The 27,573-nt window shown below is 39.7% G+C and overlaps 1 protein-coding gene across 1 annotated transcript in view; it reads right to left on the bottom strand.

Moving 5' to 3' along the window:
• The window catches only part of LOC117473292 (sickle tail protein homolog), a 160,939-nt gene that overhangs the window by 99,459 nt on the left and 33,907 nt on the right, over nt 1-27,573 (bottom strand). Inside the window, exons 2-3 of the mRNA XM_034118809.1 lie at nt 16,399-16,733; nt 4,946-4,969 (exon numbers count right to left, since the gene is read on the bottom strand). Of these exons, the coding sequence (XP_033974700.1) occupies nt 4,946-4,969; nt 16,399-16,733 (359 nt within the window). The remainder of the gene's footprint in view (nt 1-4,945; nt 4,970-16,398; nt 16,734-27,573) is intronic.

Here is a 27,573-nt window from a genome sequence, read left to right as displayed (position 1 = left end):
AAACAAAGTAGCAGCAGACCAATAAGCATCCACTGTGGACTGTTAGACGAGCTTGCATTTTTCCAAAAGGTGGCATTAATTTTCCCATTTTGATCAACAGACAACAATTGAACAGATCCTTCGTTTCATCTATCCCACAGCCCGCTGCTCACAAACCATTCAGAGGAGCTCAAAGAATGAACAAACACAGCACACAGTGAGAGGCCGAGAAAGGACAGGGACGGGCCCAGTTCACATGTGACCTATTAACAGGCTATATCACCTCATGGTCCTGTATACTAGGGGCGGAACAGTTAATGTATTGGTCCTGAACCGATCCGTACAGGACATTCAGTTTGGGAATGCCACCTTCGCTCGGTAAACCCACTGTCAAAATAGTCTCTTAATATTTACTACTGGCACGCCATCAGGTTCAGACTGGTTAGTCAAGCTCAAACCCTGAGGCGGGCAGGGAAGATAGTGGCCGACCCCTCCTACCCTGGACACAAACTGTTCACCCCCCTCCCCTCTGGCAGGAGGCTGCACTCCATCAGGACCAAAACCTCTTGCTACCTGAACAGTTTCTTCCCCTCCGCTACCGGCCTCTTAAACAAGGCCCGGCGCCCCCACTGACACTTTACCTCAGCCACAACGCAGACTCTATACGCATTACATTAATGCACACAATGTTCAAATATTGTTCAAATATTGCTTACTGCACATATTTCATATTTTATATTCTATAATTCACTGCATTCTATTTCGCTGTAAATTACTGATTTATTTTATTGCTATCTATCTATATTTTTTTACAGTGTTCTTCTTATAGTTCGCTATCTGTGTACTTTAAAAAAAAAAAAGGTTTTATATTTTATGTATGCACCATGACATCAAGTCAAATTCCTCGTACGTGTGAACCTACCTGGTAATAAATCCGTTTCTGATTCTGATTCTGAATGAACACTAATTTTTGTCAGACTGTCGACATAGTTCTACTACGGGTGGGGTATGTCTCAATCATTTTATCAGGAATTGCATAATTTAGATGTGTCGATAAGCAGATTGAGGGAAATACAGACCCTCTCTTCAGTGTTGAAGCATCCAAGGCAGATTCAATATTTTACAATAAATTACTGTTTTACCACTTTACAGTCTTTACCTGTAATGTTCACAATATAATACTGTAATTTTGAATTTCACAGTGAAATCAATGCAGGCACAGTTAATTACTGTGAATGTACAGGATAAATGATTACCAGGATTTCACAACGTGTTACTGTATTATTTCACAGTAAAATACTGTATTCATACCATCCTCTGTGATAACACAACAAATTACGTGATTTTCTTGCTTTTATCGCTCTTGCTTGGCTTTAAATACTCATTTCTTTCTTTGGTGCAGGTTTTACTTAAATTGAAAGGGGCACCACTGCATGTGCCTTAAAATAAACGTTGCAACATATAAATCTATGTAAAATTGAAATTGTTTTCTTGGCTTATTGTTTTCAGGTGCTTCCTGGGCATTAATCCTGAGACGGGCTCGAAAGCCAAAAAGAGGCATGGCAATTTAAACCCCCATGTCAGCACATTCTTCAGAACAATGGTTGACTTCGAGTGGATGTCTGTGTAGACATGTGTTACGTGCTCCCCTCCTCTTTTCTGTCTGGTCTGCCCCTGGCTCCGCCTCTGCCCAGGTGCACCTGGTCTGCCCCTGGCTCCGCCTCTGCCCAGGTGTTCCAAATTCCACTCAGCCGTGTATATACAAAGAGAAGCTGGAGGAGAAGGATGTCTCGCCTATCCTAACGCCGGGAGACACTCTCCTTAGAATACCTCTTTGCCATTTTGAGCTGTTGGCCATATTTTTGCAGATGTGTTTATGTTTAGCCTGGAGGACCTGGTAGTCCAGTTTTCGCGTCTTTATTTTGTTTCCCATAGGGTTTATAATTGATTTCTGGTTGGGGGGGAGCTCTGGGTCCTACGGTCCGTGGTGTGGCTGGCTCGGGTTCCCTCCTTCTGTTTGTTATTTTGGCCAGTCCTCCAGACCTCTTTTTGTTTCCCGTTTCGCTTGTGTGAGCAAACGGCTGATTATCAATAAATGCTTGTTACCAAGTACCGGTTATTGCGTGTATTCTTTCATGTTGCGGGTCTCAGCACGAGCCACTACCGTGGAGTAGAGGTTGGGGCCGTAACAACATGTCCAAGACACTGTGAAATGTACTTTGCACTTCAATGGAGTAATACAAAATTAAAATGGGCATTTTCTTTGTTTTTCTTTGTTGATTGAGCTGATTGAATTGTGTAGTTATGCTAAAATCCCAGTTAACTAGTCAAATTTACAATATATTATCGTATTATTTACATTTTTATATTTACAGTAAATTACTGGCTACTGTGTTGCATTACTTCTACAGTAAAAGTGTGAAAATACAGGTAATTACTGTAATTTATGTACAGCAAGGTACCATAATACCACAGCTCTGTACTGCTATATCACAGTAATTCCATGGGCATGGCAACTGTAAAGTCACAGTATTTAGTTGTACTTTTATTCTAATTTACTGTAAAATATCAACAGTAAATTAGTGTGAAATATTTACACTCAATTACTGTGAAATATTTACAGTCAATTACTGTGAAATCCATGCAACTAGTAGCCAGTAATTTACTGTAATTTTACAGCCAAACATTTTACAGTGTACATGCCAGTTTGCCATCCTTCCCATGCACCTGTGCACAGAGGGTCAGTGGAGCTGTAATATGTGGTGTTTTGGGTTTTACTGATACACATTTGTAATACGCCATTTAATTGAGAGAAAGTAAAACATCATCTTTTACAATTAGCTTTCAGTTTGCTTCCACTCTCATCAATGCTGCTAACAAGACTGGTGGGAGAAGCACAGCCAGCAGAGGTGTAATGTAACCAAGTACATTTACCCAAGTACAGTACTTAAGTACACACTTTACTTGAGTATTTCCATTTAATTTAAAGTGGACCTATCATGCTATATTTGAATAATATATTGTAGGGCCATACCTATATAAAACATGTCTATGAAGTTTTTTTTTCAAAATACCAAACAGATCCTGCATTTTAGCCATGCCTCATTTCGCTCTATTTGCTCATTCCAGCCCTGTTTTTGCAAGGGCTGATTCTGTGACATAGCTTTAATGCAAATGAGCTGCAGCTGAGCACGCCCCCCTGCAGGAGAGGGGAGCGTGCTCTGATCAGCTGCTGGGCTGTCCGAAGAGGGGGAGAAAAAGAGATCTCCGTCCTCCGTGTTTTATTATATTATTATATAGAGTCGTTATTCATTTGTTTTAAAGCTCAATAAATAACAAAGAAGACCTTTGACACACCGGGGACACATATTCATGTATAAAAGACGTACAAAAGTGCATTTTGCATGATAGGTCCCCTTTAACTTATAACTACACGTATTGTACTTTTTGCTTTAATTTATTCTCATAGTTACTAGCTTTTTACACTTTTTACACATGATGTCGACAGGATCTGATGAAGTACAGTACTAGTAACATACCAAGTATCTTAATTGGCTCAACAAACTACAACTTTTAATCATTTGACATATTAGTTGGTGATAACAGAACAATTTTCTATAACACTATTATTCTATAAAAACAGCCATCCTAATTATTGAGTAGGCCTACTTTGACTTTTGAGTAGCCTAACGGCCCGTCCACACAGCGGCGTTGGAAGCTTCTTCCAACGCTTCTGCCCATTCACTTTGAATGGGGTGACGTCACTTTTCGTCGAACTGCATTGTGGGAAGCAGAGCGGAGCTTTCCTGGCGTTTCAGGCTGCAAAAGTTGAACAATGTTCAACTTTTGAAGCTTCTGAAGCTTTCGGTGGAAGCGTCAGCCAATCAAATCATATGCCAGTACAAGCTCTAGCCAATCAAACCGCTGCTTGTGTGTCAGGGGCGGGAGATAATTGTGATTGGTTGTTGGTCGAACTTCAGACACGCCCGCCGGCAAGCTTTTTCCAAAGCCGCTGTGTGGACGGGCGTAACTGTTACTGATAATACTTCTGTAGGCTAAATTAAGTAAATTATTTAAGTAAGTAAAGTATTAAAAGACAAAAGTATTTTTACCTTTACCTTATTAAAAGGTATTGTACTTTAGTACCTCTACTAGCAAGCAAAATAGTACATTACACTTAACAATTTACTCAAGTACTGTACTTAAGAACAATTCTGAGATACTTGTACTTTACTTGAGTGTTTCCATTTTATGCTATGCTATTTGTACTTCTACTCCACTACAATTCCGAGGTAAATATTGTACTTTTACACCACATTTAACTTAAGTTACTTTTCAGATATACAGTAGATTAATGATAAACAATATAATCAACACTTAAATCAGACTTTAGTTAAACCTGGAGTAAATGTATAAACGACCCAGCAGTCAATAAATTAAAACTAGCTGCACCTTTACCAGCTTTGATAACACTTTAATGATCAATCATTATAAAACATATCATATCTTATTCTGAAATGGACCAATCTGCACAATGACTACTTTTACTTTGGGTAGCCAACTTTAACTATATTTTGATGCTAATACTTTTCTACTTTTACTTGAGTAACATTTTGAATGCAGAACTTACTTGCAGAGTATTCCTACACTCTGGTACTTCTACTTTTAATGAAGTACACTATTTTTTTAGAAGTTCTTCCACTTCTGGCTACAGTTTTTCATTTAAGCAACTCATGTAGGATAGCCCCCAGAATGAGATGTAGACATGCATGAGCCGCGGACAACGAGCCGCGGACACCGAGCGGCGGACCGCCCGCAGAGAGGAGTCCGTGCAGCAGCGCAGGCATGGGGCGTTAACTGAAGCTTTACACGCCGCTGGTTAATGTGGCCAGGAATACTTTCTAAACGGTTCTCGTTCGAGCAGTGAAAAATAACTTCGGTCATTGTTAAAGTTCAAATAGCTCACCTGGAGGTTAAGGGCTGTCGCTAAGTTCCCGGTTCACTCTGATTGTTCCTCTCACCCTGCAGGATGTCTCCGTGTCGGATCAGGTGCGGAACAGACCCGCCTGTCTACCTGCTGCGGCTGCCTGATGCAACAGCTCCACCTTACCTCTGGCTTTACCAGTCCGACCGGCAGAACAGTCCACCCTGACACACATCACCCCCCCCCCCTGCAGTGGACTGCCTCCACACACAGAAACATATAAATTCAAATGTACGGTGATCATTATCTCAAATCGTATACAACTTGACATACATTACCAGCTGACAATTTAATTTGTATTGGAAACAATTTTTAATATGAAGTTAGGAAAGTATATCAATTTATGTTGTATGTATGTGTGTGTGTGTGTGTGTGTGTGTGTGTGTGTGTGTGTGTGTGTGTGTGTGTGTGTGCGTGCGTGCGTGCGTGTGTGTGTGCGTGTGTGTGCGCGTGTGTGTGCAGGGCCGATCCTAGACATTTTGGTGCCCTAGGCGAGATTATGATTTGGTGCCCCCCCCCCCCCCCCCCCTCCAAGCAATACACAATAGAATATATAAAGAATAAATGAAAAATCTCTACAAAAGACCAATACACTACAAAAAATGAAACGTATTGACATGTTGGTTATATACATAATGAAGGTTTCAAATGTATTCATTATTGTATGAACATGTTTTAATTAGGGGGTGGACGTCACATCCTCTAGGGGGGTCCGGGGGTATGCTCCCCCGGGAAGATTTGTTTTAACATTTTAAAGTAAAATGCTTCAATTTGGTGCAGAATTACTAGAGACTAGATCTAGGGGGTACAACTCTAAACACCCATATGAAAAAGATCGGTTTACATTTTAATAATCAAATAAGTATGTGAACATAACCAATAACCTACCATAGCCAATAACAAATAAATGTAACGTATTTTATTGTTGTTCATTTATATCTTATTTTACCTAGTTAACATTTATTTATTTATTTATTTATGCATTTTTTTTTATACCTCCAGTTTTAAACGATATTTTTGGTTTACTGTCCTATAGTATCAGTGTTTCCCTAGGATGGAGTCATAGCAGCGGTGCTAAGGCACGCGGGCCCAGCTAAATGTGAGCACGGAGCGCGTGGAATTTTTTAGTGTGTGCGCGTGGGAAGTGCGCCCCGCCAATATGTTTCTACAGTATGTGTCTGCCAGCACATTTAAGGCTCTTGAGGCTCCACAGGTGTATTTTGCTAAATCACCTTTATTGAACATACAGTAACACACATACTACACATCCACATAACAAACAATCAAAAATAAAATGTATGCAATTTAATTATTTTAACCTGCTTTATTTGTGGGTGGACCTCACATCCTCTAGGGGGGTCCGGGGGCATGCACCCCCGGGACGATTTTGTTCAATGTTGAAGTGAAATGCATCTATCTGGAGCACTTTGAGCACAACATGAATGTATGGATACAGCTCTCAACACTCAGATGAAAGGGAGCTGTATACTTTTCAATAATCCAAACATCTTTAGAATATGATCACAACCAATAACAAATAATTTAAACTTGTTTATTCTTATCTTATGTTACCTAGTTAGTATTCTTTCTTTTTCTTTATGCATATTACTAATCACTCCCCTTTTAAACTGTTTTTTTTTTTTTACTGTCCTATAGTACACATTGGAATGATTTCTTACTTTATTTTTTACAAATATATTAAATAGTTAAAGGTGTGCTCTCTCTAGCTCTCTCTCTGTCTCGCTCGCTCACAGAGGCTGTGTGGCCACGGATTATTATTTTAATGTATTAAAAAAAAAATAACCTGGCTGGCGGCGCGTAGCAGCGGCGCACATACGCCGCTGCTGAATGTATATAGGGGAAACACTGAGTATAAACTGAAATGATTTAAAACCTGTGTTTATTTATCCTAATAATTATAAAGGTGTGCCTTGGAAATATTTGTTTACATAAATCTTGACCAAACCGTTTGAGACCCACTGAGATAACTTAGACTAAAGTGAACTATCTAAACACTCAGAGTCCTTTACCTCACTGAGCTGTAGTTATCAGCCGCGGTACCGATGCGCGCCCTCTCTCTCTCTCTCTCTTGCTCGCTCAGAGGCTCGCTCGCACTTTGGCTGTGAGCTGCGGTCGCCAGATAAGCCAACATCCTCCACTTTGTAACCGGGGTGAAAAGGGTGTTACCTTGACTTAATTATGAATGTTGTTACATCAAGGCTGAACATTAGGATTAGCCAAACAGTCAAAAATGTTTGGCTTGAAAATGACATTCCCAGAACAAATGACCATATCTTCCCTTCTAAAAGGGTTAAATTAATAATCTTTTTTCTCAAAGTAATGATAAATCTGTGAGTTTGATATAGAAAAGTCAGAACAATATAGATGTTTTTTATTTTAAAGAAAATTCAGATTTTACATAGTAAAAAACTGTAAATTATAGTGTCCGTCCAAAAATTCTTTTTTACTTATAGTGAAAACTACCCTTGGATGATGGTAAAGTAGACTAAAAGCTTTAGGAATCCAAAGTATAACATATAATAAGTACCCTGTATCAAGATTGATGCAAAACAAGTGACATTTGACCTTTTTAGAAAGATTTATCCAAAAACACTCCACCTCTGAGGTGATTTGGGTGGAAATGTTTTTTTTTCCATATCTCTGGCCCCCCTTTGTCGATTTTGATGGTTGACACCTCTTTCTGACCGTTAGAGCCAATAGAATCGAAGGGGGAGTCCCCCACACACACTCGTTGTAAAACAAAAAGGTGGGGGCTTTGGTAAAATACCTCCGCTAAAATTATTCCCTACTATTTTATAACCCAGCGGTTATGTAAGAGTAAGTCACTAATGCGCCTATTTGATATGAATTCCTCTGTATGTACAGATGTAGCACTTCATTTCGGGTCCGTGCGGGTCCGTGATCTGCACGGGGTGGGCCCCTGCTGAAAAGGAAACCCCCCGCAGGACTTGATACGCCCCCTTGATAAATACATTTAATTATTATGAAACCAGCTGCAATGGATCATGGATCCACCAGGGGGAGCAGTGATTAAAAAGCTGCCACAGTGGAACTCATGTGAAATAAAAAATAAACAGCTGATAGATCTACAGTAGAGGTATCTGATATAGCGGATATTTGTTAAGATCCATATGTCACGGATAGGATCATATTCTGTGCTAAATAAGAGACATGTAATCATTTACAAAACATCACCATGTTTTTATTTAACAAAATAATGTTGTTTAATCCACGTTGGCGTAAATACAAAACCATCGCTATGTTTTTTTGTCAGGAAATGCAGACCGGCTCATACAAACGATTTGTAATCATCATCCTCACGATCATTTAATGTATCATATGTTCGCCGAATTGAAATGAATGCACTAATACATGTAGTTTAATCCACGTGAGTTTACAACTACAAAAATAATCGGTTTGTTTTTATATCACATCCGACCGGTGGAAAATGCAGCACGGCTCTCACTACCGATAATCCTAATCCCACGGGCAAACAATAATATGTACAGTGTTAATAGTTTACTGTATTATTAGTGTCTAATATTACTGCTATAACAATCACACATTGAGTTGTTAAAATCAGACCGTTTTTTTTTTTTAAACAGTCTGAATGAAACGGCAGCTCTCAGGTGATCAGCTGTCTTTACACACCTAATGGCCCATCAGCCACAGCTCTCTCCCCCCCCCCTTGATCTTTCTTCTCCAGCAGTTAAGTTAACTGTAGGTTACTCTGAGTGACAAGCTTACAGTTAGTGAAGTAACACTTTTTTTTTGTGAGTCACGACCTGGCTGTTTCATTCTAACATAACGCTCCAAATTGTACTGTTTCCACTCAGACTTCAATACATGCTACACCATTGTTTGGTTTCCATGGTAACGCATCTCTTTAGTACAACTCTACCCTCTGCTCACTCCTTTCCTGTAAATTCAACTATACAGGTCCAGCCCACACATATGACAGCGCAGTTGCTCCATCATTCCATCACTTCTTTTTTCCTGCTCAATACGCTCCTTGGCCGGGACACACATATTTATTTAGATATGTTTTAAACAAGTTTAAATAAAATATGCATAGTAATTTAATAAATCCTTCCAACACACATTGTAAGAACAGTTCTGTTTCATATGAGTGTTGAGAGCTGTATCCATAAATCTCTTAATTTTGCCCTCAAAATGCACCAGATTGATGCATTTATAATAATAATAATAATAATGGGTTCCATTTATAAAGCACTTCATATTTGATTTCAAATCCCGAAGTGCTACAAGCACTTCGGGATTTAAGCATTTAACTTCAATTTAAAGAAAAACATCTTCTGTTGTAACAACAATAACATTATAAATAGTAACATAGCTGAACATGGTATTGCACATTTAGCTTTGAGTGTTACTGACCTGAGATGTTTTTATTACATGAATTAAGGTGACTGAGGCTTTTTAACATAGACTTTTCAGTGTCCCACATTTTGCACAGAACTGTCCCACATTAGGAAATGCAGATTGTCTGAGACAACTTGGCACTAAGAGTACTGATATGTCTACCATTTCTTTTATGAGTGTAATATCTGCATTTTCTCTTTTGGTTTGATTAGGACACATCCTGGGGATTTCAGAATGGTACTGGATTTTGATTTATTGTATCGGCTTCATATCGCAATATATTCCCGGAGTCTGAAATGCAAAAAATGTCCCACATTAGGGCAATTCACCCTACATTTAATCATTCGAACAAAATCATATTTCGTTTATTTTTAACTAAATAAATGTGGTTTAATCCACATAATTTACCGTGTTAATTGTTTATTGTATTATTGTTTAACTTGAAGGTGCCTGATGTGAACATTTCCAGAAGAACGTCTAGCTTGAATGGCCTTTGTATGTATACAGTACAGTATAGCCCAACCATTTACACCTTTTTTCCCGTCAAGAGTTTGAATTGGAGAAGAGTAATGGTTATCGATGGTGTTTTTAAAGCCTATTGTATACTAACTGTGTGATTTATATTGCTTTTCAAATGCATATAGGCCACCATTTACACTGCTCTTCCCATCAAGAATATGAATAGAACTTAGTTAGATCACTTTACATTTCTGCGAATGAATTTTTAATCACACACGTCTCCCCGTCCCGAAAATAATAAATAAAATAAAAAGAGGAAACAATTTAATTAAAGTAGTGAAAAAAAATAGTGAGGGGGTCCAAAATTAGCCAACGTGCTTTGTTTTTAATGTTCATCACTATAATAATAAGTACATTATTCAAAAGTTTACATTAACTTTGGATAATAACACGGGAGAAACGGATCCTCTCTTTTCCTCTATCCTTCTCTCTCTCTCCTGACAGCCCATCAGTTTCTCATGCAGCTCGCCAAACAGTGGGCGGAAATAATAATAATATTAATTATTTCACACAAAAAGGTTATGACAATATATGACTATTGACGTACAAATAACACTTTCTGTCAATTGTGTAAAATAATGGCGCGTTTCCACTACAGCCCGCAGCCCGGTTTAAGAGGGCTGTGACGTCAGCGGCCCGTCTTTGGTTGCGTTTCCACTTGGCCTAGTACCGGCCGGCGGGTCCTAATTCACAGTTTTTCTGGCCTCATAAAATCGTGGGTCCAGGGCCAGAGACAACGAGGCTGAGTCGGGCTGAGTATGCTAAACTAGAGAGAGCGTCGCTGGCAAGGGGGCAACAACTACAACAAGATGGACATATTTGACCGTGATTTAATTGTAATACACGTTTCAAAATGATGCCGAAGTAACAACATACTGATACCGGTTAGTAAAAACCATGAATTAATGCTTTGTCAAGTCTGCAGACAGACGGCAGGGGAAAAACCTTTTAAAATGCTTGTTTTCTAAATGGAGATTGGCTAAGCTAACGCAGTATATGCTCCAACCGTCCACACTCACAACAACGGCCTATACAGACATAAATAAAGCAGCGACTGTATTCACCATGACACAGGCAGTCTGTGGTTTGTACTTGTTTAACTTTTGTCTAGTTTCTGAACATATATGAGGAGCTGTGAGCTCTGAGTGCTAACAGCTAACGGCTGTGTTGTTTTTCTGGGGTCCTCTGAAGATCACGTCACGGCTCCGCCTACACTGCGTTACTATAGATACTGCCCCAGTTCCTAAACTGTAATGGAAATGCGCCATAAAGTGACCCAGTCCTAACGAGGCCCAGCCATACCGAGTGGGGCCGAGCGAGGCCGTGTAGTGGAAACGCGACATAAGAGGATTAGATTACTTAGGCCAATTTACGAATATGTTGTTGTGACTTAGGCAATTTGAAACCTGACGTACGCCTTATTACTTCTGGAGTAAGTGACTTAGGCAAAACAGTGCACTTCTCTTTCCCGCATTACTGTGACAGACCATGGGGCTGGGTCAGCCACTAACATATTCATATTTCTCTTCTCAAAAAGAGAAATATGAACGTTAGTTTTTAACTGAAATGATCAAATAAAGTCAACATTTCACAGTGTTTACAAACATTGACCATACCGTTCACCATCCCCCACCCCCCTACTGTATGTTGATTTTTGACTTTGTTTAGAGCAGTGAATTCTCTTCCTCTCTGCAGCAGAGAGCTAAGCGCTGTCAGACCGGACCTAACCCTAACCCTGAAAAGTATTATCATCTGAAATTAATCATTATGTTATTAATATTAAATACATATAAGTATTTTTACAACTTGTATTTAGAAATACTCTGTTGTAATTATTGATGCATAAATGTGTTCATCCATTCAATGTGGCATTTGCTATAATGGGGTTAATGTATGATATTACTTAATAATACAATACATTATAATATATGATATGATAATTACATTTTAATTTTATTCATTTCTTATTTCATAGTTTCTCATTATTATTATTTTTATTTTTATCGCTGATCTTATTTTTGATTTTATTAATCTGTGTGAATCTGTGCTGTCCTGTTTTTCACTCTCACCCTGTTGCTGTTTGAACTACTGAATTTCCCCACGGGGATTAATAAAGGTCCATCTTATCTTATCTTATCTTAATGTATAAGTTGATTTACTTCGATCTACTGTACTGTGTAAAAACACCACAACAATATTACAAAAAATATACTGCATAAAGCAAACTATTGTAAAGGTAAAAGTATGAGCATAAAAAATAAAGAAGTGTAAACATTTACATTATTATGATTATTTAATATATAAAGACTATATATTATTGAATTACAATTAGGATAATAAGATTAGATATACTTTATTTGATCTAAAATATTGATGTTTTTTCGTTATAGTAGCCTGTGAAAACCATAACAAATAAGTGATTAAATGCTACAGTATTCAGCAAACACAACTGCAGAGCTGCAACATTGCAAACAGACTAAGTTCTACAACACCAAGTTGTCTGTGTGTATTTGTGAATGAAGCGCCATCTCATGGTTAAATCCTGTAATTGAACAAATGGGGAAATTTGGCAACGTCCTCTAGCAATTTGGCAATGCCCCCAGCCACTGGGATCCGCTGGGTTTTTGGTTGGGACACACCCATTGGAGTCCTATCTGGAGAGCTACATCTGTATTTCGCCGTTTGTTTTACTGTGAGCAATGAATTACCTTTCTACAATCTTAGATGTGTACCCAATTTAAACTCATAGTCTGCAGTTACAGCATTGAGTTGCTATTATACAAAATTAAGTGCAAACTATATTTTTCATGCTTATGCAACGCTATAGATGCAAATCCATGTTGGAATCTGCAGGAGAGTTAACGTTAGCTCTCAGTAGCCAGTGACGGAGGTGACTTCTGTTAAGGTGCATTCAGGCGCAATTCAGTAAAAGTGTGTATTGGGCGAGGATGCATTTATAATGTCAGCAAGATGTTTGTTTGTTTGTAGCCTTTATTTAACCAGGTGAAAATCCCATTGAGATCAACAATCTCTTTTTCAAGGGAGACCTGCAGCACGTTGGTTACACATAAAAACAACAGAAAACAAAAAGGACATCATACAACATAATTACAGGGGTATAAATTAGCAACCTATTCACAATGACAGATATCTAATAACATATCATCCAGCCGCGCTTTAAAATGATGCAAGGGAACCAAAATGCTCAGTTTAAAAAAAAATTGCACAGTGTTCCAAGCTAGAGGAGCAGCGCACATAAAAGCTTTAGTACCTAAAACAGTCCTAGCACTTGGCACATGTAATAAAAACACATCCTGGGATCTCAGGCAATAGCTACTTGCCACTCTCTGTGAAATCAGAGAGCAGATATAAGGTGGTAGTTTACCCAGCATGGCTTTATATATGAATATGTACCAGTGACTGAGCCTCCGTACAGTAAGTGAAGGCAGACCTGCCTTGGCATACAGGGTACAGTGATGAGTAAGTGCTTCACAGTTAGTAACAAATCTCAGTGCGCTGTGATAGGCGGCATCTAACCTTTCCAGGCAATGGGCAGGTACATTCATATAGATCAAATCACCATAGTTTAGCACAGGTCAAAAGGTCACAGAGACTAGCCTTTTCCTGGCTTCAAAAGAGAAACAGGACTTGTTTCTGAAAAAGAAACCTAGTCTAACCCTCAGCTTTTTAAGCAGATTAATGACCTGAAGTTTAAAAGTAAGACAATCATCAAGCCAGATACCTAGGTATTTATAACAGGTAACCACTTCGAGTACTTGTCCTTGCATAGTAACAATATCCAAAGCAGTCTCTGGAGTCTTTTTTGCTTTTGAAAAAAGCATTACCTTGGTTTTCCCAACATTTAAAAGAAGCTTAAAGGTGGGGTAGGTAAGTTTGAGAAACCGGCTAGAGATCGCTAGAATTTGAAAATACACAACCGGATAGAGCCCCTCCTCCAACACACACGAATGCGCACATGACCAATGAGGGCACGAGATAAGTTTGTGCACAGATGGAAGGCTGACAGGCAGGTAGGCCATCCAGTTATTTTAGCCGGGCCGGCTAAAATGATTGGTCGTGCTTTTTACAGTACTACGGCTTCCACAGATGACATTTTCTTATGGATTTTTTGTCAAAGCACTTAAGATATTCATTGCTATCGGGATGTTAAGAGCATTCCATGGAATATAACAACAAGTGTATCTCGAGCCGGTTTCTCAAACTTACCTACCCTACCTTTAAGATTTAATAAACTATGAATGTTTCATATCTATGTAACGGGAAGAAACTCAGCTAACTGATCTTTTTTTTTTTTTTTTAGAAAGTTACCGGTGCGCCAAGGAGGAAGTGGAGCACACAGGAGACAACCATTTAATTGCAGACTGTTATGTTTGTGTGGGGAAATGACAGTGCATACATTATTTGAGATATATTACGAACTCAGACTTCATTTTAAGGACATTTCGGCCAGGGGTGTAGAGCTATTTGTTTAAGCACCGGATTGGCAAAACAGGAGAGTCTGTAAACCAGTCTGCCTTGATCTATGCCTTTCACGCACCGCCTTCACTGTGTTTACCTTCAGAATCATTAGAAAGGCTAACGAGCGACCGCAGGCTGATGTGTTTTAACCACACACACCTCTACACACACACACACACACACACACACACACACACACACACACACACACACACACACACACACACACACACACACACACACACACACACACACACACACACACACACACACACACACACACACACACACACACACACACACAGACGCAGACTTTTGTTCCTCCATGTTTCGTTGTTATTGTTTCACTGAGCGGACCCGCACATTTTTTTCAAACGCTCCCTTTTTTGGTCCATCTGCGGCGGTAATAGGTTTTGTGCGCTGTGATGATTCGGCTGTACCTTTAGTAATGAATATTAAATGTTGTGAGGAAATCTTTCCACCAATAATTCCAATAAGTAATCCAAAATGTATTCACTTCAGGTTTACGAAAGTAACTGTAATCAGATTACTCGTTTTTCAAATGTAACGCAAGCTGAATACAGTTACTTGATTTTTGTATTCTGATTACGTAACGCCGTTACATGTATTCCGTTACAACCCAACCCTGTGTGTTTTTATTTTTTTTTATTTAACCTTTATTTAACCAGATAAAAACATTGAGATAAAATCTCATTTTCAATGCTGACCTGGCCAAGAAGGCAGCAACGTTACACATAACACATAACACAAACATATAAAATACAGAGAACATAACTAAGAAAACAAAAGACGAAAAAGCAGTCACTACATTGTGCACATTGGGACAGTAAGAAAAGTACACTACTTGTTACTGCAAGAGCAGTTGGTGGTGAGGACTTCCGACAACTTCAATTTAAAACATGCTATAGAGACAAGTGCCATCAGTTTGAGGCGTGATTGAAGGTCATTCCAAGACCAAGGACCATAATAAGAAAGACTCCTTTTTCCAGCCTCAGTCCGTACAGTAGGAACCTGGAACCGTATCCAGGCACTGGATCTGAGGTTGTAAGAGTCGCAAACTGGGGCAAATCTGACACATATGTAGAGTGGAAGCTTACCTAAAATGGCTTTATACATTAATAAAAACCAGTGCTGCATCCTACGCATAGTAAGTGAGGACCATCCAGTTAGGCTATACAGTGTGCAATGATGAGTCCTATAGGGTGCATTTGATATATAACGCAGTGCAGCATGGTAAAGTGTAGAGGTGTGTGTGGTTAAAACGTAGCAGCCTGCGGTCACTCTTTAGCTGTTCGAGCGCTGGTGCTGCTCTTCTCTGAGTTACACGTCCCGCTGCCTCCTGGAGTGACCGCAGGCTGCCACGTTTTAACCACACACCCCTGGCCGAAATGTCCTTAAAATTAAGTTTGAGTACGAAATATATCTCAAATTATGTATGCACTGTCATTTCCCCACAAACATAACAGTCTGCAATGAAATGGTTGTCTCCTGTGCGCTCCACTTCCTCCTTGGCGCATCGGTAACTTTCTCAAAAAAAATCGGGATAACGGGTTAGTTTCTCAGTTATCCCAACTTTTCTTTTTCTCTCTCTCTCTTTTTTTTTCTTTCAATGTCCCTTTAGGGGCTCCGTACATTCTTGAGTAGAGCAAAACAAAAAAAAGTACGTTTCACCAACTCAAAAAATGCAAAAGTAAACTCTTAAAATTGCTTGGAACCACTTGACACATATTTTTTAAGTTTTACCAAAGCAACAGTTTTTACAGTGCACTGCAATAATTAAAAAGATGTGTGTGGGTGGCAGGTACAAACATGCTCTGCTGCTACACACAGGGGTGGCAGCTGAATACCCCAAGGTTCATCTTCAGTCAGCTCTGTATGTGTTTCACAGCATTACAATTTTGGGACAGTAAATATGATAATGGTCATCATTGTCATCAGGATAAAGGGTTTGGATCTGATGTGTAATCTTTATTTATGGAGGGAAAGTCATCAGAGGGCACAGCTTTGGGTCTCACCTGTTCCCCCTCGCGGCCCTGGTGTCCCATGATAATGGCAGCATGGTGAGGATACTTCTGCCTCAGGTGGTCCAGGAACACGTCCGTCTTCCTCTCCACCTCAGAGTGCTGCGCCTCCAGGCTAACCAGCTGGCCGTCCCTGCCGGCCGCGGCCCGGGCTGCAGTAATGTGGCTCCGAGGTAAGGTGCTGGGAGAGCGGGGGGCCGCTCCACCAGAGGGGGGCTCCGGGTGACAGAGCGGGCTGCTGTTGGGGTATGGTTTCTTCTGCAGCAGACGCTCAGTGCAGCTGTCCACAGCCGGAGAAGAAGAAGAAGATACTTTGGATGGAGATTTTTCTGGATCGGAACGGGATAGTTCAGAGAGGAAGGGAGGGAGGTAACAAAATGAACAGAGAAAAATAAATATAAGTAATGTAAGACAGATAGGGACAGAGAGGACAGAAAAAGAGGATGAAGTTCAACAGTCACAGTTAAATTATTAAAGACATGTATAACTTTTTGCTATGTGTGTACTATGTTATACCTAAATTGAAACTGCATATAAAACTGACTGGATTTTCCGTGAGGTTAGATTAGAACCGATCTCAACAAAAGAAACTCATCTGAATAACAGTCTTCTCAGGAGGAGTCCCCCGGCCACACGAGGACAATAATGCAAACGGACCGCAATCGTTATCAAAAAAGTCTTCCGTCCACACACAACAGGCACCAGAAACGTGTCCGTTCACACGAGACCGCTCGAAAGCGCTGGAGACGCTGTAGTACATATGCCAGGCCTGTAAGTGGCGCTGTAGTCTGCCACAAAATTAGCGAAGAAGACTTCCCACGCATGGTTGCCATGGTTGCCCTTCTGTTTATTCTCCACTGTGGACGCTCTGGCTCTTTTTCTCCCTCCCCGAGGCAAGCGTTTGCTCGTGCTGTAAATCTCTCCGGTAGTCCACCAGCAGATGACAAACACCCACCTCTCCGCCTCTTCTAAGGAACGAGGGGACCGTGCGGCAGAGTTTCAGTTAGATTTTTTTTCGCTGGTCAACATGTCCGTTAAAGTTTAAATCTTCCGGACAAAATTAGAAAAGTGCCGGTCAAAGGTCTTCTTTGTTATTTATTGAGCTTTAAAACAAATTGATAACGACTCTATATAATAATATAAGAATAAAAAACGGAGCCTCTCTTTTCCTCCCCCTCTTCTGACAGCCCAGCAGCTGATCACTGAGCAGGAGAGGTGGGGAGAGGCGGGGCTATTGCTTCAATGTTATCAGGAAATTATCGTATAGGCGTAAACACGGAGCCGTTTGCCCCCCCAGAGCGTTTCGTTTGCAGATCTACCCACCTTGGGACCCGTTATCGTTATTGTTATCGTTTTCTGCGTTTCCATGTCGGCCTTGTGTGGCCGAACCGTCTATCTGATAGCAGATACAACCGCTATCGTCCTTGTGTGGCCGGGGCTTAATGCCCCTTTCACACCAAACCGGTTCCAGGGCCGGTTCCGGGCTAGAGCCTCATTAAGCTCTGGTTCTTCCTGTTTCTTCCTGTTCTTAGCTGGCCCCACTCGGCTGCCCAGCAAGAACCAAGAACCAATACTTCACGCTTACGTCGGAGGGGGCGAGATTAACCTGAGCAATAACAGTTTATGGCGAGTACGGCAAATAAAAGTTGTAACAAGCAGTAGCGCTGAGCAAAGTGACTAGAACGTGACTTTGATGGAAACTTCTGGAGCAATGGAGACTCATACCCCTTTCACACCGGCGCTTTTCCAGCTCCTGCTGGGAGCTAGAGCCTGAAAAGCGCCGGTTTTTCCTGTTCACACCGCAGCGGCGGCGCGTCATAGCTCCGGAATGCGGTTCACTTCCAGCTCCAAAAAATTGTCGGTCCAGAGGCAAGAGCTTCGGAGCTATGACGCGGCGTCGCTTACGTCTCTTACGTCGAGGCGTGCAGGAAACCTTACTTTGACCATCCGTTCGCTGTTATTGATCATTGTGGAGATACATGGGCTGTACAGGTTGTCATGTCCGACTATCAGAAGTAGAATCATAATGAAAAATACGCCGGTAAAATGTGCCTATAGGAAACGGCTTAGCAAGTAGTCAGTTTAGCTTCGGTTGCTATGCTAACATCACCCATGTTATACCAGAGAAACTTTCATAACAGCGTTGTGATGCCAAACAGCGTCAATTCAGACTGACACCAAACAGCGTCAATTCAGACTGACACACATTCACTTAAGGGGAACTGGGGATATGTATCAGCTGCTTGTGTGACAGTCAGACAGTGAATACTTTAGAGCCGTGTGAGCTAACCCGGAGCTAACGGGAAAATACACTCCCGTGGAAGAGCAGCCAGCACTGCAGCGGTCGGTAAATGCCGCTGAAACACATTAATAAACAATGAACCACGGCACTCTGGAGAAAAGTATAAGGTTGGAGAAGTCGTTATTTAATTTAATCTGGCTTCGTATGATTAAAAGCAACACGATCATCGACCCGATGCAGTCCCCGGCCCGTTGTTGTTGTGGGAGAAAATCAGCGACGTAAACTGTGACGTCATGACGCAGCAGCGGCAGCTCTGGGCAGTGTGAACAGAGCGGGAGCTGAAAAGGGAAACGGGAGCTGAACCAGAAAAGCTCTCGCGAGGAGCTAGAAAGTGAAAAGCGCCGGTGTGAAAGCCGCATCAGAGAGACACGGGGAGAATTCACAAGACATCATCTGTGTTTCTGAAGATCTCTACCCCAGACCCATGTATTTAGCTGGTTCTGAGAGAATAATCAACATGCTGCATAACAGTGTTAATTTCGTCAACGAAAACTATGACGAAAAATGTTCGTCAACGACCTTTTTTACATGACTAAGACGAGACGATGACGAGCTAAAAATAGATTCTTGATAACGAAAATTTGACGAAATGTATATTTAGTTTTCGTTGACGAGACGAGACGGGACTAAGGTGTTAATGGTGGACTATCGGACATTCAAAATGCAGGGTATTTCCCCCCAAGTGTCCGTCTTGTCTGTCAAAATGCATCTTACATTTCTAACTTGCAATATCATTATTTCCGCTCTCTTCACTCCAGAAGAGCGATCTCCCTCTCTCTCTGTGTGCGGGGGGCGGGGCCTAACAGACACGCTGCAGCGGCACACAGAGATCTGCCGGGGACGGAGCGTTCAGAGAGTATAGAGACACTCTACAAGACTCGATGTGGACAAAGCTCGTTTGCCATGTTTTCGCGTTAGCGCGTTGACACGAGTAGAGTAGTCTGTCCAAACAGCCGGCCAAAAGCGTCATATTCAGTCGGAGAAATGCACAATTTTCGACTTCCTTAACTCGTAGCTCTGTTGCCCCAATTACGAGTAACGTTATCACATCAGGTGTGCAGAGGTGGGAGAAGTACTATAAGTATATAAGTAGTAAAAATACCATAGTGTAGGAAGAGTTCCTCAAGTCAAAGTATGATCATCAAAATATATTTAAAGTAGCGACAGTAAAAGTAGTCATTGTGCAGATTGGTCCATTTCAGAATAATATATATGATATGTTTTATAATGATTGATCATTAAAGTGTTCTCAAAGCTGGTAAAGGTGCAGCTAGTTTGAAGGACTTTGTATACTGCAGGGTAGCTTGTGAATTTACTAAAGTCTGAGTTAACACTTGTTTATATTTCACATCATTCATCCACATCTGTAAAGTAACCAGTGGCGACTGGTCATTAGGGGCAGGTGGGGCACAGCCCCACCTAGTGTCAGCAGAAAGTATTACACATAATGATTACAAAAAATGGAAAGAGATGCAAAAAAAGAAATAAAAAAATATATAAAATATATTTTAAGGTCAAGTTTAATCATCTGATTCGTCTGTGCATTGCTGTTTTAGTCTGTGTTCTTCTAATTAGTGTCTACAGTGCCGTTTTGAGCCATGTGGGACAAAACCTGATCATGCCCCACCCTTTCACTGTCAAAGTGAACGGTGACTGTAAAAACTACACTGCGCATGCTCAGAGTATTTTTCAATGTAATGTGTGTGGCAAAAAAAAAAACACCATAGGGGCACAGAGCTGCCATCCCCACCATACGTCATCTCACATCATTCAGAGCTGATTGGCTGTAAGTACGTGTGCCGCGAAAAGTGTGGTGTGTGAAGAGCATGGATGTATAATAAGAGGAGACGAGAGCTGCAGTGACGCGTCCTAAAACCAGGAAGTAAGCTGCAAAAAAGCAATGAGGTTTCTCTATAGGATTTTAGAAAATAGCTTGAAATAAGATCTGTGGGAAACGTACCTGTTAGATAAATGCACGTTTTGTTCAGCCGGATAATATCCACATGTCTACCCTACTTTTATCATTTTCGAATCATAAATCTATCGATTAGATTTATGATAGACTTTTGAAACTACAAGATGATAAGGAGGACTTTTACAAAAAAGTTATAGAATTTTTTGTCCAGAAGGATAGGCAAATGGACTTCATCTTCAAGTCAAGGTAAGACCGCAATTTTTTGAAAATGGGATCTTACTTAGAGAGAACAATTCAATATTTAAATGATCAAATTACATTTTTTGGGTATCCTTTTGTTGAACTGTCTGTTTAAAATTAATCGAAGCATCAGACAAAAAAAGCTTTTGAAAATAATATTATATTTTGGTTTAGGTCAAAATATAATATTTGTAAACCTGAAGAGTCAGTGCCAGTGCCTCACCAGCCATGAACCTCACTGCACGTCACTGCAGAAGCTTATATATAGACATCTAAGTTTTTTGTGCCCCACCACTTTTGTACATATAAAAACGCCACTGAAAGTAACTAAAGGTATTAAATACATGTAGTGGAGTAGAAGTACACCATTTAACTATGAACTGTAGTGGAGTAGAAGTACACAGTAGCAAAACATTTAAATACTCCAGTAAAGTACAAGTACCTCAACATTTTACTCAAGTACAGTACAATATTTTAAAATAATTATATATATTTCATTTATTTCACATTTAAATAAAGCAATTAATTCGGTTAACAATTTGTTAGTTTTTTCCTTTAAAAAATAACAAAAAGTAAATACAAGAATACCGTTAAAGTACCGGATCGATAAGCAGTATTGATAAGACTAGTAGTACTGTAAAAAAACCTTTGCGATACCCATCCCTAGATATTACACAAGTAAAGTGTTAAGAGAGTGAAATGTTGCTTTACGAATTTCAACACTTGATGCTGTCACCTTGATTACAATTTCAGAAACCTGTATTTGCCTAACTGAATTAGTTTAAAGAGAGAAAACATTTTGACTAAAAGTTGACTAAAATGTAATTTTTCATCGACTAAAACTAGACTAAAACGTTTTGAGTTTTCGTCGACTAAAACTAGACTAAAACTATGAAGGATAGAAATGACTAAAATGTGACTAAAACGAATAACCATTTTCGTCTAAAGATTAAGACTAAGACTAAATCAAAAACAGCTGCCAAAATTAACACTGCTGCATAACAAGATAAAGCACTATAACCTCTATCAGCTATCGAGTAACAGCTATCGGATGGAATCAATACACGGGCTACACAGGTTGTCATGTCCGACTATCACAAGTAGAATCATAATGAAAAATATGCTGGTAAAATGTGCCTGTAGAAAACAGTTTATGCCACTATAGGATAGCAACAAGAAGTCAAGATAGTCAGATTAGCTTTTTCCTTCGAATTTGTTATTCTTTTCTAAATAACACACTGTTATTTACTCAACAATAACACACAATTATCCTTGTTTTTATTTGTTTGATTCTATAATGTCGGGCTTTTTTGCCATCCGTCAGGAACTGAATTTCAAAATAAAGTCATTTATAATCAGTGTTGGGTGTAACGCGTTACAAAAGTAACAGAGTTACTGATAAAAGTACCGTTAAAGGACCGGATCGATAAGCGGTATCGATTAAAGTAGTAGTACCGTTAAAACCTTAACGATACCCATCCCTACTCTATACTACACCCGCAGTCCGCTGTGTCAGGGACATGTCAAGGAAAGCCCGCCGGCCTTCCCTTCCGATTATTTGATTGGTCGGAAGGGAAGGGCCGGCGGGCTTTAAATATTACACATCTGCCATAGTTCTTTATTTATAGAGCCCTGATTAGAAGACTTTTGGACAAACTGGAAGAACTGCCACCGAAACTGAATATGTGACGTGGATCATAAATATATCAACAATTAAACAACATCTTCAATTTCTCTTCACACAATACGTCTCCTTGCAGTATCAATACTAATTCGGTTGATTTTTATATTTGATCCAATTTATAGATAGGCCATATTTACACCATAACGGTGCACAGCTGATAGAAAGGGACTTGTAGTTTTTAAAGATATTACTGATTTTCTTTGAATATAACAATGTAAATATTGAGTTGAGAGAATAGTCAGGGGTTTTGGGTGATGGGATACACATCTATGGATTCAGAATTTCAATAGCTTACCGTTAAATGACGGATATACCTTTCTGTCTGTGATGTTTTACAAATCAGATATGAATGTGTGGAACTACAATATGTGAAATAATATAGCAATATCCTGTAAAATTATGTGAAAACATGAATAAAACTACACATCTTCAGATATTATACATACATCAGTGTCCTACACTAATAATAAAAAGTTATTATGGCATTGTATGCTTTGTGTACCTTATTTGTAACATCTTCAGAAACTACCTTTCCAACTCCTCAACAGTTGCCTGTCCTTTGACTGTTACAGGTGTAGGTTCATGGTACAATGCAGAAGCTTCAAATCGAGAGAGATTGGGCCTCCGGACACCGGAAACTGTATTTTTCTTTACCGTTCTGTTTTAATTTCACAATAAATATATTATGCATGATATTATTATGTTTTATTAACTAGACCACTGGGTCATGTTAAGACCATCTTTTCTGTCGGTTTGGTGTTACAAATATCAAAACAATATATGTGTGGATAACAAAATACATCCGTCATAAACTAAACTGGAAACTTATACTGGAAAGTATAATTTATTGTGTTAACACTTTAAACTTGACAGTTTTTTAACCCGCACCACCTAGTGGTTAAAACACGTTATTGCATTTTGTTGTTGAATATGTTATATTTGATGAAAAAAATATTAAGAGTACATACTTTCATAGGGGGAAAGTAGAAGGTCAATGATAGAAATATAGAATAGAAAATATCAAGAAGATACTGTAAGTGATTTCTACAATAAAACAGCTTAGTCCAAAGATATTAATATGAGGATGTGCAAAACAGAAAAACGAATTAACCTTTATTTAAACATTAAAGAATACTTTAGGTTAAGGTCTTCTTTCAAATAAGAAAAAAGCTTTGGGGGTATCTACAGATATTAAGCCTGACAAAGTACTTAACGTCTAATAAATTGCATAGTTTGTTTTGGGACTTGACAATCAACTTTCCTGCAATGTTAACTATGTTGAAGCACTTATTTTAACTGATATTATACATATGAATTATACTCTTATAAGATCTATGTAGATAGTATAAGAAATGTGCAGAATATGACACCGTAGTTGTGTATATGATATGTCAATAAACCTTAGAAAATCTTGAAATCTTGAAAGGGAAGTGCAAAATAGCCATTATATACATTATTTAATTAACTAGAGAATAACGAGTAATGAATATACTTTATAGGGATCTGCAGATAAATGTTTAGTCTTCTCAAGCACCAACTATCAAATCTCTTGCCTGATTGTTGGCACTTGACAATCACCTTCCCTGAATTTGACTCAGGTGTAACTAAAGTCTGATTTAAGGGTTGTTTATATTTCACATCATTAATCAGAATCTGCAAAGTAATTAAAATAAATGTAGTGGAGTAAAAACACCAGGTTAACCTCTGAATTGTAGTGGAGTAGAATTACAAAGTAACAATAAATTGCGCAACAAAAACATTTCCCAACTTGGGATCAATGAAGTATATCTTATCTTATCTTATCTTAAGATGATCGATGACTACAGCCATATTTGCAAAATTTGCCTCTGAACCTTGACAAGTGCATGTTTCAAGGCTTATCAAATAACAACAGGAGGGGTCTCAGACATAAGACCAGCTATTAAATAAATCCAGAAGTCTTCTAATCAGGGCTCTATAAATAAAGAACTACGGCAGATGTGACTTTCAAAGAGAAAAGCAAGTACACGCGGAATAAAGTATTATTATTATTTTTTTAATGTTTTCGGATTTCATATTGCATAAACACCATATCCCAACGTGCATTGCGGCTAAAACATCCAATCACCGAGCTTCAACCATAGCTGAGGATCTTGGGTAATCAGTTCAGTGGGTGTATCGCAATGACGCTCGAAATGTCCCATATATAGGCCTACGTCTGTTTCCGGTATTGTTTATGACGGATGTATTTTGTTATACACACATTCCTTCACATTTACATTTTTATTTAATGTATTTCGTGAGGCCTTCTAAAAAAAATATATATATAACTAGGGAAGAGTTTGTAAATGAACATGAACCCAAGCTGTTGCCTGGCAACGGAATTCTGTTGATAGTTATGGTTGATAAGGCTTATTACTTATTGGCTTATTACTGTTTTGATATTTTAAACCCCAAACCGATGGAAAAACCCCACAGCAACATAGAAAAGACGGTCATAACATGACCCGGCGCTCTAGTTAATAGACAAAATAATTTCATACATAATATTATTAATGACTTTATTTTTGAAATTCAGTTCCTGACGGACGGCAAAAAAGCCCGACATTATAGAATTAAACAAATAAATAAAAACAAGGATAATTGTGTGTTATTGTTGAGTAAATAACAGTGTGTTATATAGCAGATAGCAACTTTCTGTGGGTCCGCCGCCGATTTGACGTCATATCGGCAGCAAATCTGTATCCGCTCGTTGTACCCCCGTTTTTAAAAGATTTGGGTGCGGAGGAAAAGAGAGAGGGTTTTATTTTCTGACGCTGCGTGAGTTCCCCGACACACAGGGGACACATATTTATGTATTAAAGACATCAAAAAGTGCATTTTGCATGATAGGTCCCCTTTAAAATAAAAACAATAATCGTGGCTTGATATTGAGTAAGAAAATGTTTTTATGAACCACACAGCTTCCGGTCTTCCAAGACCCGACCGGACAAAAACACGTGGTGCAGGCACGAAACACACTACCAATAGAAATACATTGCTTTTAAAATCGTTCTGTGTGGCACGAAAAAAAGGGGAGAATCGTGTTGGTGAACACGAATCAATAGATTACATTTGGTGACTATAACACGAAATGCCGTGAGACTGGGTTGGACAGTCAGACAGTGAATACTTTCCAGTGGACGCTGCCGTGAGTTAACGGGAGACTAAACTCTGCCGTGAGTTAACGGGAGACTAAACTCTGCCGTGAGTTAACGGGAGACTAAACTCTGCCGTGAGTTAACGGGAGACTAAACTCTGCCGTGAGTTAACAGGAGACTAAACTCTGCCGTGAGTTAACGGGAGACTAAACTCTGCCGTGAGTTAACGAGAGACTAAACTCTGCCGTGAGTTAACAGGAGACTAAACTCCGGTGGACGAGCAGCACTGCAGCGGTCGGTAAATGTCGCTGAAACACATTAATAAACAATGAATCACGGCACCCTTGAGAAAAGTATAAGGTTGGAGAAGTAGTTCTTTAATTTAATCTGGCTTTGTATGATTAAAAGCAACACGATCATCGACCCGACGCAGTCCCCTATTGTTGTTGTTGTGAGCGGCGTTGGGGAGAAAATAAGCGACGTAAACGGTGACGTCATGACGCAGCATCAGTCGGGCTCTGAGCGCTGGAAACACAACTGGGGCTAAAAAGAAGAACCAGTTCGGAACTAGAAGAGCACTAGCATGGAGCTAGAACTGGAACTGGTTTGATGGAAAAGGGGCAAAAATGTGATCACACTCCAGGTAAGAAACAAGACAGGCAGTAGATTGACAGAATTATCCAAATCTTTGCCAGCTTTAATGAATAATTACTATGACACACACGCACACACACGCACGCACACGCACACGCACACGCACACACGCACACACACACACACACACACACACACACACACACACACACACACACACACACACACACACACACACTAGTATATCTAACAAACCAACATAATGGCTGACGGCACTGTACTGCTTAGTATGTACTTTAATAATTTGTGTGATCTAAATGCCATTCTGTGTGGCATCTAGCATTGTCAGGGCTGCAGGCTGCAACATTCTCACACACACACACTCCAGTTAGCAATCCAAACACAAAATAGATGCGAACTGCTGTTGTTGTACAAGTTAGCAGAGTAGAACATTGTCCTCTAGCTCCATTCCTTTTGGTTTACAGTCTGTGTATTGTTCATTTGGATTATTTGGCGAGTTTCCTAATCTCTACTCAGCATAGGCTGAATGGAACTGAGTGGAGCTGCGGACTAGAAATACCACTGAGTCTGTTCAAAGGAAAACGGTTTTAACACACAGCAAGAAATATTCTGGAGAATATATAGGTTAACATCCCGGGGGGGGGGGGGGGGGGGGGGTTATTTTTACTTAATGAGTAGGAATAGACAAGCCCTAGCGGCAGCTCTAGTTCTTCATCCAGTCATAATGAGCAGAGTTCAGGCTGGATGCTGCAGTGAGTCACCCTCACCTCTCGAGGTAACAGTAGTATAACAAAACAGGAAAGGCTGGGGCTAGCTGCTTAGCATGCTCTTTTCAGTAGATATCTCTGCAAAACAAAGCAAAGACATGATGTCAAACTTCTTCACCTTATGATGATAGTGTATTATTTTGAATGTTTTTGACTCAAATAAAAAATTTGCTTGAAAACCTAATGGCCTGCCACGTCATACAGTACCAGTCAAATGTTTGGATACACCTTCTCATTCAATGTTTTTTTTAATTGTTTTTCTACATTACATGACATGTTACTTATTAGACGCTTTTATCCAAAGCGACTTACATACTCAATACTGTACCCAGGACACAACGACACGCTGACTGCAGTGGGGGTTTGAACCTGTGCTCCCCTGATCACAGGTTCCTGATCCGAACACCAACGCACTAGTCCACTGTGCCACACGCCTCCCCATGTCTTCTACTCAGTAGATTAATACTGAAGACATCAAAACTATGAAAGAACACATAAGGAATTATCTAGTTAACAAATCCAGAATA

The sequence above is a fragment of the Trematomus bernacchii genome, unplaced genomic scaffold (genome assembly GCF_902827165.1).
Source record: "Trematomus bernacchii unplaced genomic scaffold, fTreBer1.1, whole genome shotgun sequence".
Classification (NCBI taxonomy): Eukaryota; Metazoa; Chordata; class Actinopteri; order Perciformes; family Nototheniidae; genus Trematomus; species Trematomus bernacchii.
This window is presented reverse-complemented; position numbering and strand designations above follow the sequence as displayed.